A 12665-nucleotide genomic window follows, 5' to 3' on the forward strand; every position below is an offset into this window, starting at 1 on the left:
ACATCACATGCCCCACCAGAGAGAGAAATATACTGTACCACTGCCAGGGGCAGACCGGGAAGAGAAATCAGCCCTGGATTTTAAATAGAAACAGGCCCAAAAGTTGTTGTTGTTGCTGGCCCAAAAGTTGAGCGTGGGGTGTCACTGTCCTTTTCTGCATATCGCGGTGCCGTTTTGTGGCCCTCTTCAGCCAGTCACGGCCCGTTCGGCATAACGCGCCGGTCCATTTTAGCTTATCGCCGCCTGTTTGGCCCCATTTCGCAGCAGATCAACTGGGAAGAGTCCCGGTTCTCCCTATGGCCAGTCCACCCCTGACAACTGCTATGCAACTGTAAAGGATGCATATAGCTCTGTCCACGTGCAGCTTTTGAACACAGTCTTGTTCACCTTCTTCCGACCTACAAGCAGAACTAAAATCAGCTAAGCCTGTAGTAAGGACTGTAAAGAGACGGACTAATGAAGCAGAGCGGGAACTACAAGCCTGCTTTTACTGCACTGATTGGAGTGTTTTTGAAGCTGCAGCCACAGACCTGGACGATCTCACAGATACTGTGACATCATATATCAGTTTCTGTGAGGATATGTGCATCCCTACTAGGGCATTTTTATCATTCAATAATGATAAACCATGGTTTACAGGAAAAATTAGACAGCTTTGTCATGCCAAAGAGGATGCTTACAGAAGTAGGGATAAAATATTGTACAGCCAGGCCAGAAACACACTGAATAAGGAAATCAGAGTGGCTAAAAGAAGCTACTCTGAAAAGCTGAAAAAACAGTTTTCAGCCAAAGATCCTGCATCTGTGTGGAAAGGCCTGAAAAGCATCACGAAGTACAAGACACCTCCAAGACACCTGGGACTTATGCAAGGATCCTATTTATGGACTTCAGTTCAGTCTTCAATACCATCATGCCTGATCTTCTCTCAACCAAACTGACCCAGCTCTCCGTGCCCACCCCAATCTGTCGATGGATCACCAGCTTTCTGACAGATAGGCAGCAGCTAGTGAGACTGGGTAAACTCACATCCGGGACCCTCACTGTTAGGGCTGGTGCTCCTCAGGGATGCGTTCTCTCTCTACTGCTCTTTTCCTGAAGTTTGCAGATGACACCACGGTCATCGGCCTCATACGCGACTGTGACAAGTCTGCATACAGATGGGAGGTTGAACAGCTGGCTGTCTGGTGCGGTCACAACAACCTTGAGCTGAACACATTCAAAACAGTAGAGATGTTGAAGTTTATGATTTCCATTTTTAGAGCCTAAAGGGTTAACAATCTCAAATACATGAACAATTAAACTGCCTCAGGACTCCCCCATAGTGCAATAATGTAAATCCATATCTCATGTACATATGTAAATTCACATATTTAACTCAATAACTTTACATACCCCTACCTTGCACATACATTATCACTTGCTCATGTACATAAGCCATTCTGTTATAAATTATGTCCTATTATTTGTATGTCTATTTATAGTCTTACGTTGTTTTATATTTTGTGTCTCAATGTAATCGTCTGTGGGTCCTATCACCAAAAAACATTCCTTGTGTACGTGTGAACACTTGGCAATAAACCTCATTCTGATTCTGATTCTGAATAAGCGTTGTTGATGTGTAAATCTGGGTGGCCATGTGTTAATGTATACAGTACTACTAATCACCCATGTGATGTCACAAAGTCACAGATTTCTTAATGACCTATTTTTGAATTGGGAAGTTTTGATTTTTAAAAGTTTAAAGGTGCTGTAAACGATTTTTTTATGGAAAAGTATGCAAAAAATGTTCCTACTCCCTTAAAGATATTAATGAAGTAAGTGTCCTGAGATAACTCACCGGTCTCTCTAACAGCAGTAGACTTTGTAAACAGCAAACAAAAATGTGTCTGTGGACCGCGGACATTGATGCTTTTCACCTGTCAATCATTTTGCTCGTTCTCATAGTGTTGTATTTGAAGCGTATCATTGAGGCTATGATTCATAATGTTTGTCAGTTGAGGGTACTATTGTGCCACTGTTGAATTTGACAGCCACAGGAAAAAACACTCTGAAATGTATTGAATAGAATTTCTTGTGCCATAATGGCAAAACCAAAATGCCACCCACAGTAATTAAAATGGCCAATTTTGCATTAAAATGAATGAATATGTATGGAAATACATGATGTGGAATGGATTATCTTTTTATAGACATTATAAATATTCAGTCATGTTCTGTTAAATGTTGAATTAATGTATTAAAGTGTATGACATTTATGAATACATTTAGAGATAGCTTTTGTTGTTTTATATATATATATATATATATATATTGGAAAAGATGTAAATATTCCAGTGTGCCTCTGATTGTTCTCAGTGTTTTTTCTCAGTGTCCTGTGCTTAGATTTTATATGTATGCAATACATTTCATAGAGAATCATAGTGCTGTGTCTATGTTGTGAAATGGGATTCAGGTATGAATGTATAGTAATAATAATAATAATGCCATACAGGATGTCTAGAAACAGGTTCAAAAAGGAACTCTGATGGGTCTTTAATGCAACTTTATTAGATGGTTCCAACTGGAACCTTTTTGAAAAGGTTCCCCTACAGTTGCAATCTCCAAGAACCTCAAAAGGTTAATTTTTTTAACCTTTTTTTTCTTAAGCCCTGTTCACACCGCGTGCGGCATGTCGCTAGACTTTGCGATCTGTGTCGCTGGTGGGCGTTCCTACTGCTGCCACCGCTCTAACATTATTTGTGGACTGCACAACTGGCCATAGTAGCGTTTGAAATGCTGTTGACAGATGATACTGCCGATAAAACTAAGATATCATACTAATTTGACAAGGAATCAGTTCTTTTGCCTCTAAAAATGCAGATTCTGCAGGGGAGAGCTTTTTATATAACCTGCAGCAGTGCTTAATGCATCATATCATTAAAAAAGATGAACGTTATATCAATATATGAATCAAACTAACTCAGAAAGCCAACACGGTTTTCCACGCATAATTTTATTATGTATGTGGTTACAGACAAATGATACTAAACAGTGAAATCGCTCACAGAAACATTTAACCGTCTTACCTGCACTCGAGTCGACTCCAGTATCTCACACTCACCCTGCCTGGAGACTGATGACGTAACCTCCTCTGACTTCACTCTCATTGGTAGTCGCTTGCGAATGTCACTCGTTTTGCATAAAGTTGAAATTTTCTCAACTTGTTTGTTGCTCCCCTATGGAGATAAATTGTTTCTAATTCAGAGACAAGTGGAAAGAGATTCACAAATAGAAAGTTGGTGCACAGATAAACTGAATGAGATCCACAAATAAATGTAAGGAGCTTCGCAAAAATGAAATTAATTCACAAATAAAAAGAAGAATATTTACAAATATATGTTAGGAGTTTCACAAAAATAAAGTGAATTCACAAACAAATAAAATGAGATTTGCAAATGTTTTTTTTTTTTTTTTTTTTTTTACAAATATAACACAAATGCAACTCTGTCCAGCATTTATTTGTGGATCGTTTGCTGTGCATTTGTGGATGGCAACTCACATTTGTGAACTCTGAAACATTTCTTGTGTGAGAGCTGCAGGCAATCCACAAATAGGTGGACTCCACCCATCATCTGCTCAAGCCAATCAGATAATGGCCACATTAATCAGACCAATCATAGCACGTTCTATCTTCAACTAATCACACTTCATTTTACTATCAGGGTGGGACCAGAGTCACAGCGCTCTCATGAGCATGGAATCAAGCACATACAGATAAACTCCAATCTGACGAATATCAGAGGAATCAGAGGAATACTGTGACATAAAGTTTGTATAATTTTCTCTCAGTTATAAACATGTGTAGTGTCTTGTTAAATGTTGACAGCTGAAAATAGCCCATTTGTAGAGTGTCCTGATCATTAGCTTTTTAGCTAACCTGGCTGACTGTATAAGTCTGCTAGTTTAATTTTAACCAAGTTTCTTGACTGAAATGTGTCATCAAAACCTTTACTCTTAATGTTACATGGCAGATCCAAAGAAGACACACTACTAGACACTACAAATATCAGTAGTACAGATAGTGTCTTTATAAAACATGAATCATATTAGATGATCTTAGGAGCACAAACCATAAATTAATACCCTATATTACACAGTGTACAAGATCTGCTATGCCAATAATTTGGTTTCACATTATGTTAATGTATTAAAAATAAATATTAAAGTAATATTTCAAAGGATTTATATTTTTAGCACTTAGTGTTATGGCAGACCAGCCCAATGTTACTCACAATAAATAATTATGTTAACCCTGTAAAACAATGCATGTTTCACTTATTTAGTCAGGAAGTATATGGGCTGTGAGATACAGGAGGACAATTGTGGAGGTGAGGGCATGGTTGTCTTGGGAAAAAGCAGTAAGGACATCCACCTGAGATGAATCATGACTAATTATCATCTCTATGTTCACAGTGAGAGTCGGGGGAGTTAAAAAGACAGCCAGTTCACAGAGAGAGGAGAGAGACAGGCAGACCAGAGTCTTCATGTCTGTTCCCTGAGGGAGAGTCTTGTGTTGTGCGACGTTGAAAAGCGGACTGTTTATTTGAGTGACATTGAAAAGCAGATTGTTTATTTGAGTGATGCTGAAAAGCAGATTGTTTATTTGAGTGATGCTGAAAAGCCGTCTTATGTTTTGAGTGAAGCTGTACAGAGATTGCTGGTTATTTGTGTATAAAACGGACTCACGTGAACTGTGGAAACCGGTTCCTGCTTCCTCCTTTATCTACCCAACCTGAACCTTTGTTACAACAATATTAATAATAATAACAATAATAATAATAATAATAATAATAATAATAATAATATTAAAAGAGTTGTGAGGATACTGGAGAACTGGTTCTTTCTGCTCCACATCACAAAAAGATGGAAACAGTTGTGGGACTTTTGTGCTACTGAAGACATCACAAAGCTCCATGACCCACTCTTGTTTGTGTAACATGTTCTTTTCTATACAGTAATGGACTTGTTTATAACGTGTAACTATTATTTTTTCCAATCTTTTGTGCAAAATGCTCTTACTAGGAGACTTGACTAGGAGTATTCGTCTCAAACAACTGATACAACACCATGACTGCTATGTTGATCGGAACTGCACCCAAGAATTTCACACACCATTGCACTTGTGTATATGGCTGTGTGACAATAAAGTGATTTGATTTGATTTGATTTGATTTTGATTTGACGTGGCAATATGGATGTTCATGTACAACAAAACTGAGTAAAATGTTCAATTCCAGTGTTTGTGTGTTTAAATACAATGTACTCAAATTTAATGTCTTTTGTAGTTACATGCATGACAACCTGTAATTTGTAACCAAAAATCATACCTTTTAGCCAACAGACTTGCTTACAAAAACAAAAAACAAAAACAAAACAGACACTCTTTAAAACCTACTAACCTCAAAATGCCTTGATAGGACACAATAAAAGATTTGTCAACTAAATGACAAAAAATATTTTGTCAAATGAGATGTCATCATTTATACTTTGTAGCAAATTAGCTTAAAAGGGAATTATTTATAATTAATTATAACTGGTTATAATTAATAATAAATATTTAGATTAGATCTTATAATTAACTGTAGCAGAATCGATATTACAATTACTTGATCTGTCCGTCCAGCGAGCAGACAATATAATTATTTATCAATTCTAGGAAGATTACTTTCCTGGCCAAGGAACAATAGCCTTCCTACTTATACAGTGCTAGCAGTAGTTTAGCATGTAGCAAGGAGCAACATTCAGTGACTTTGAATTGTGAGAGGAATACAGAGACAATCAATCGTGAATATAAGGGATTTAATAAATGAAACTATAACTAACATACAAACAAACTAAGCAAAACATACATATATAGAATGAAGGAATGTAAGGAAAAGAGAGAGAGAAGAGCAGAGAATGGCAGTATTTCAAGGGTTTTAAAACTCTCAGTTAACCACAACCTAAATGAGAATCATCAGAGGCACAATACACCTTAAAAGGGGTTCAAACTTAAACGCGCATCTAATCAGTTGTAAATGGTTACTTGCATTGGTTTGTTGCTGAATAAGAGTCTTGATGCGGTAGACGAGGTTCTCGACGATTTCTTTAGGAGTGAGTTGAAGAAGTCCACAGGAAATCCACAAAGTTACTTGAAGGTAAACACTGCCAGAAGGTTAAACTCAAGAGAGAGTTTTGGAGTGGGTTGGTCTCAAGAAGAAGAAGTTTTGAGCGATGATTAGTCTGCGCTCTGGAGTTTTGATAGTTCATTGCCGCACCCATTTTGTGGGTGGAGTGGCCAATCAGAGGCATGCATTTTGAGCGGGAGAAACATCCTTTGTCTCCGTTTATGGCCCATTCGCATTTTATTGCTGATCTGGACCGCTAGTGCAGCTTTTAATTCAAAACATAGTAAGAATTGTTCGATGCATTTCACGATCACATGGTGTACATTATTGTGTGAGAAATAAAGGGAAGATCATTTTGATACCAAGAAGGTAACCTCCAGACGATATTAAAGCAGAGAAACACTCATACACTTGAATATAGGCATTTAACGTCTAACTAATACAAGTAAAGGGTTTTAACTAAGTTAATATGATAGGGGAATATACATACAACACATGCATATAGCAGATACATTTATAACTGCTTACTATGGCCTAAAATAGAGAAAATGTCTTTAGGTGTGTGTGTGACGTGTATTGGAATTACTGGAGACAGACAACTGCTCTGGTGCCTGGCACGGGGGGGAGTCACCCTCCTCTCTGTGGAATGTGTTTGAAGCTTGATGGAGACACTTCAGAGGAGGCCTGTTTTAGCATCCTTTTGATAGTGATAAAGACCATCTGCAATTTAGCACCCATATAAATGCAAACGTGGAGACCAGGTCAGTAATTTATATGCAAATGTCAAAAGGCTAAAAGGTTTTTTTTCAAACAAAGTTTTTTTCAAACAAAGTGTAATTAGCCATCACTGATCTTACACAGACGTTACAGACTCCCCCTTTTTGTCTGAAGATGCTCTGAATTGAGACATCATCAGACAACAGTGGATCATGATGGTTAAATGGCAGGTGGGTGGTGAAGGCCGGATGGCAGGTGGATCCTGATGGTTAGATGGCAGGTGGATCATGAAGGTTAAAAGGCAGCAGTGCACTGTTCATGGACCTTTGCACCCCGTTGACTCTGTTAAACAGGACAAAGGCAAGGCTGAGTGTCAGGGTGTACCCAATTGCTGTGGCGAGGCTCGGCGCCCTCTAGGGCAAGTTCTGAACTCTGATTAGTGACAGGATAGATTGTGGGGGGTTTTCCCATCTTTTCAGAAGCAGTTCTTTGTTTGGCATAGGCCTTATGGCTTAAGTCTCGCAGCTGTTGGGTGGACATAGTCCGTGGGCAAGCCAGAACCCCCAAATGGTGACTCACTGTTGGGTGCAGGTTACGGAGGAACAGAGTTTTGAAATTGAATTCTTCTTCCATTCCTGGCTCATTCCGTGCTCCGAAGTATGCTTGTCTGAGCCTGTTGTAGAAAGACTGCGTGGTTTCCTGTCTGCCCTGTTTAAGGTCCATGGCCGTAATCAGCCCTTGCTCTGATTCTGGATCAGAGAATTCTTTAATCAAAGCCTGCTGCAGTTGTTGGTAATCCACTTTGACTGTTTCTGGCTGTCGGTCTAGAAAGCTCCGGACTTCACGGCTGGCGGTGATTCTGAGCAGGTACAGTCTGTCTCGTGTGGTAACATTGGCAACAGTTTGCAAGTGAAAATCAATGTCTTTTAAATAGTCGTGCACATCGTGGCCTCCTGCAGGGCTTGGAGTGAAAGTGGGAATGTTTCTAGCCAGCTTATCCAATTCTTTAGGTGACACACCGTGACTGGAAGACAGCCTTTGGAAAGGCTCCCACCCCCTTTCTGCTGCTGGGGGTTCTGGGATGCTGGCAGGTGATGTCTTGAGCAGTGGGCTCTCTTGTCTAGGAGGTATCAGTCTACTGGTTAGGGGAAATTCTGTGGTGTGCATTTCCCTTTCAGAGTCACTTGGCAGTCTATATGAATGTGTAAGCTCTCGGTGAACTGTGTCAAGTTCTTCTTTCAAATAGTCTCTTTGTTGGGCCAGGGCACTGACTTCAGCCCGGGCACTTTGCAGGTGGCCCTCACGGGCCTTGGCCCTGGCTTCTCTTTCTTTAAGTTCAGTCTCTGCTCTCCTCAGGAGAGCCTCAGCTTGCTGGAGTTTTTACTCAGCTCCTCTCTGGTGTCCTTTTCCTGCTGCTCTCGTCGTGCTGTATCTACACGGAGATCAGTCAGGGCGTTCTGGAGTCTCTCTACTTCCTCCTGCAGCTCTGGGTCCTTTTCGTCCGCTGTCCTGTGCTGGTGCTGTGTCTCCGAGGTTAGCTGGTCCAGTTGACTCTGAGCACGCATCCAGTTTCTCTGAGCTTCCTCAGCCTGGAGCTTCAGCGCTGCTGCTTCCTGTTCCCGGCGGGAGATGCTTGCTTCACTCAGCTTTGCCTGGCCGAGGAGGTTATGGGCCAGTGACCCGATGATCTTGGCCAGCTCTTTGTGGCTGTAGTCCTGTGTCGGATCGTGGGCCATCAAGGTGCTCAGGTTGTCGTCGAGCTGTTCCCGGCTCATGTTCTGCAGGTCCCCGGCGGCTTCAGGAATAAGGGTGCTAGTCAGGGCACTCAGCCAGGTCTCTAGTCGATCCCAGTGGGCATCAGGGCTGGATGATCGAGACATGTTGGCTCACTGGTGAAGAGAGAGAGGGAGAGAGGGGGAGGGACAGCACACAGGCCAATGCAAGTTCTTATAGCGTTAGCAGGCTACAATTATAGTAATTTTTATGTTCTATGCTCGGTCTGTTTGATGGATACAAACAGTTAACGGAGGGTAGACTTGGCACCTGTTATCTCAGCCGTGAATGGCAAGGTGAGTCTAATTGTTGTGGGGCGCCGGAAAGGATCTAACAAAAGATTGTTGACGGCGTGATCATCTAAAGACTTTGGCAGCTTGGGTCGTCAATCTATTACTCGGCTTTCTCTGATGATTCTCAAAGGTTAGGTCTCTTAAAGGTTGAGGAAAAACCTGATTTTGGGGTCTCGCTAGTTGGAAGGGTCAGTATTCTATGGGTTAGGCTTAGTGATGGATCGAGGTGATCCAGTCGGGATCCCGTGGCAGCTCACTGTGATCCGCCGTGGGGGCCACCGTCGCTTCACCAACTAAGCACTAGAGGGAGTGTTACCTATAGGTGCACACAAATGGCTAGAATACAGAGATTAATTTTACATTTAAATTCAAACACTGTTTGAACTAAATTTTAAAGTGGGTGGCTAAGGCAAGAGAGAAAGAGGCCTGTATAATACAGAATGATAACAATAATTAAAAAAATTAAAAAAAATAAAAATAAAAAAAAAAAATTAAAAATTACAAAAAAAAATTACAAAAAATTACAAAAAAAATTTTTTTTTTTTTAAATAAAATTTTTTTAAAAAAAATAAAATAAAGAAAAAATAAAATTTAAAAAATCAAAATAAGAAAATAAAAGGAGAAGAATAAAAGTTATGATAATAAAATAAATTAAAACAAACCAAGGAAGAATTGGAATAAGTTTTTCAAATGCAATGACAGGGCTAACCAAGGAAAACCAACCTACTGAGAATGGCCACAAGGTGGCGTGGGTGAGCCACCCAAGGTTCAGAGGAAAACAAAAGAGTAGAGATGAAATTTGAGAAGTGCTAGACACTTAACTAAACTGCCCTCTTGTGTTAATCAAAGGTACTGTGATTAAATCTGAGCACGTCTAGTGTGATTGCTCTCGCTCTAGCGGTTGATTTACTGCAACGATCACAAGTACAATGCAATTTGATCCGAACCGAATTTTAGTTTGTGCAAATTAACTGCACAAAGGTGTGTGGCAGGGTTTTTTCGCTGCCTGTTACACAATAACAATTATAATAACAGGATTTCTTCGCTGTTATTACACAAGTTATCAATTATGAACGAACAGGATTTCTTCGCTGCTGTTACACAAATTATCAATTATAACAGGATTTCTTCACTGTTATTACACAAGTTATCAATTATGAACGAACAGGATTTCTTCGCTGTTGTTACACAAATTGTCACTTGATCAAGGTTTTTAAAACTCTCATTTACATACCAATTAGATATGATTAGATTTGAATTAGGCACCCATTCGTACGTTAATGGTTAACCTGAGAGAGTCACGATCATCTAGTTGAATGAAATTTGCAACACAAATAACTTCAGTCTAGCGATACAATCACCTAAGGCCTTTAAAAGATGATAAGAGGAGCATCGCTCAAATCCATCTTTATCGCAATGAAGGAAGTTTTCTTCGTTCCAACAGGCGATTTTGATAATATTAAAATGTACTGCAAAGAGGTTTCTTCGTCTTTACAGAACGATTTTAATATTATGAACTGCAGTTTACTTTTACAATTACAATTAACAGTGACTAAATGTTAGACAAATAGAGGCTGTTAAAAATACAGTACTGGAGGTGGCTTTAACCATCCGATCAAAAGAGTGAGTCCGCGTTGCGGCTTGTCTCACTCTGAGCGCGCATAATACAAAAACACAAATAAATTGATACTGAGTTTTCTCACAAACAAAGTTTGAATGTGCCCGCATTCTCCACCATTAATATATGTAGCAAATTAGCTTAAAAGGGAATTATTTATAATTAATTATAACTGGTTATAATTAATAATAAATATTTAGATTAGATCTTATAATTAACTGTAGCAGAATCGATATTACAATTACTTGATCTGTCCGTCCAGCGAGCAGACAATATAATTATTTATCAATTCTAGGAAGATTACTTTCCTGGCCAAGGAACAATAGCCTTCCTACTTATACAGTGCTAGCAGTAGTTTAGCATGTAGCAAGGAGCAACATTCAGTGACTTTGAATTGTGAGAGGAATACAGAGACAATCAATCGTGAATATAAGGGATTTAATAAATGAAACTATAACTAACATACAAACAAACTAAGCAAAACATACATATATAGAATGAAGGAATGTAAGGAAAAGAGAGAGAGAAGAGCAGAGAATGGCAGTATTTCAAGGGTTTTAAAACTCTCAGTTAACCACAACCTAAATGAGAATCATCAGAGGCACAATACACCTTAAAAGGGGTTCAAACTTAAACGCGCATCTAATCAGTTGTAAATGGTTACTTGCATTGGTTTGTTGCTGAATAAGAGTCTTGATGCGGTAGACGAGGTTCTCGACGATTTCTTTAGGAGTGAGTTGAAGAAGTCCACAGGAAATCCACAAAGTTACTTGAAGGTAAACACTGCCAGAAGGTTAAACTCAAGAGAGAGTTTTGGAGTGGGTTGGTCTCAAGAAGAAGAAGTTTTGAGCGATGATTAGTCTGCGCTCTGGAGTTTTGATAGTTCATTGCCGCACCCATTTTGTGGGTGGAGTGGCCAATCAGAGGCATGCATTTTGAGCGGGAGAAACATCCTTTGTCTCCGTTTATGGCCCATTCGCATTTTATTGCTGATCTGGACCGCTAGTGCAGCTTTTAATTCAAAACATAGTAAGAATTGTTCGATGCATTTCACGATCACATGGTGTACATTATTGTGTGAGAAATAAAGGGAAGATCATTTTGATACCAAGAAGGTAACCTCCAGACGATATTAAAGCAGAGAAACACTCATACACTTGAATATAGGCATTTAACGTCTAACTAATACAAGTAAAGGGTTTTAACTAAGTTAATATGATAGGGGAATATACATACAACACATGCATATAGCAGATACATTTATAACTGCTTACTATGGCCTAAAATAGAGAAAATGTCTTTAGGTGTGTGTGTGACGTGTATTGGAATTACTGGAGACAGACAACTGCTCTGGTGCCTGGCACGGGGGGAGTCACCCTCCTCTCTGTGGAATGTGTTTGAAGCTTGATGGAGACACTTCAGAGGAGGCCTGTTTTAGCATCCTTTTGATAGTGATAAAGACCATCTGCAATTTAGCACCCATATAAATGCAAACGTGGAGACCAGGTCAGTAATTTATATGCAAATGTCAAAAGGCTAAAAGGTTTTTTTTCAAACAAAGTTTTTTTCAAACAAAGTGTAATTAGCCATCACTGATCTTACACAGACGTTACAACTTGTATTCATGTTGTTCCAAATCCAAACGACTGACTTTCTTCTGTGGGAGGAACTCAAAAGGAGATATCAGGAATAATGATAGGGACTGACAGCCTCGCTTTAATTTCAGCCTCATTAGCAGCATCTACATTTTACAGTGTATTCTCATATTCCACAGAAGAAACTAAATAGTACAGGTTTTTAAAAAAGCATGATGGAGAGTAAATTACAGAATTTTCATTTTTAAGTAAGTCAACCGAAAGACAGTTACAGTTTATTTAAATTTTGTATTACACTTTCATTTCAAGACATGAAATTGTAACTTAAAAGATATCTGACATAACAGAAAAATAAAGAATCTCATATTACACGTTTTAAAAGGTGTCCTGTATTGGAGCTGGAACCACTGACTTTTGGAGCAGGTGAGTCAAGTGCTCAAAGTTGATGGACAGTACACAGGGGAAACATCTGAAAAAGATGGCAATATCTAATGAGCCAGTTATCACTATCAGAACATGAAGC

General features: G+C 39.3%; 1 protein-coding gene across 1 annotated transcript; it reads right to left on the reverse strand.

The window, feature by feature from the left end:
- Window positions 1–6868: 6868 nt before the first annotated feature.
- Window positions 6869–8041, reverse strand: LOC127451650 (uncharacterized). The gene has a single exon (XM_051716496.1). It carries the CDS (start codon window positions 8028–8030, stop codon window positions 7209–7211), a length of 822 nt encoding a protein of 273 aa, XP_051572456.1. The 5' UTR covers window positions 8031–8041; the 3' UTR covers window positions 6869–7208.
- Window positions 8042–12665: the final 4624 nt, after the last annotated feature.

This window comes from Myxocyprinus asiaticus, chromosome 14 (genome assembly GCF_019703515.2).
Source record: "Myxocyprinus asiaticus isolate MX2 ecotype Aquarium Trade chromosome 14, UBuf_Myxa_2, whole genome shotgun sequence".
NCBI lineage: Eukaryota > Metazoa > Chordata > Actinopteri > Cypriniformes > Catostomidae > Myxocyprinus > Myxocyprinus asiaticus.

Bases quoted from the DNA above. Each gene is read 5' to 3' on its own strand.
- LOC127451650 (XM_051716496.1), bottom strand. From the start codon at position 8,030: ATGCACACCACAGAATTTCCCCTAACCAGTAGACTGATACCTCCTAGA.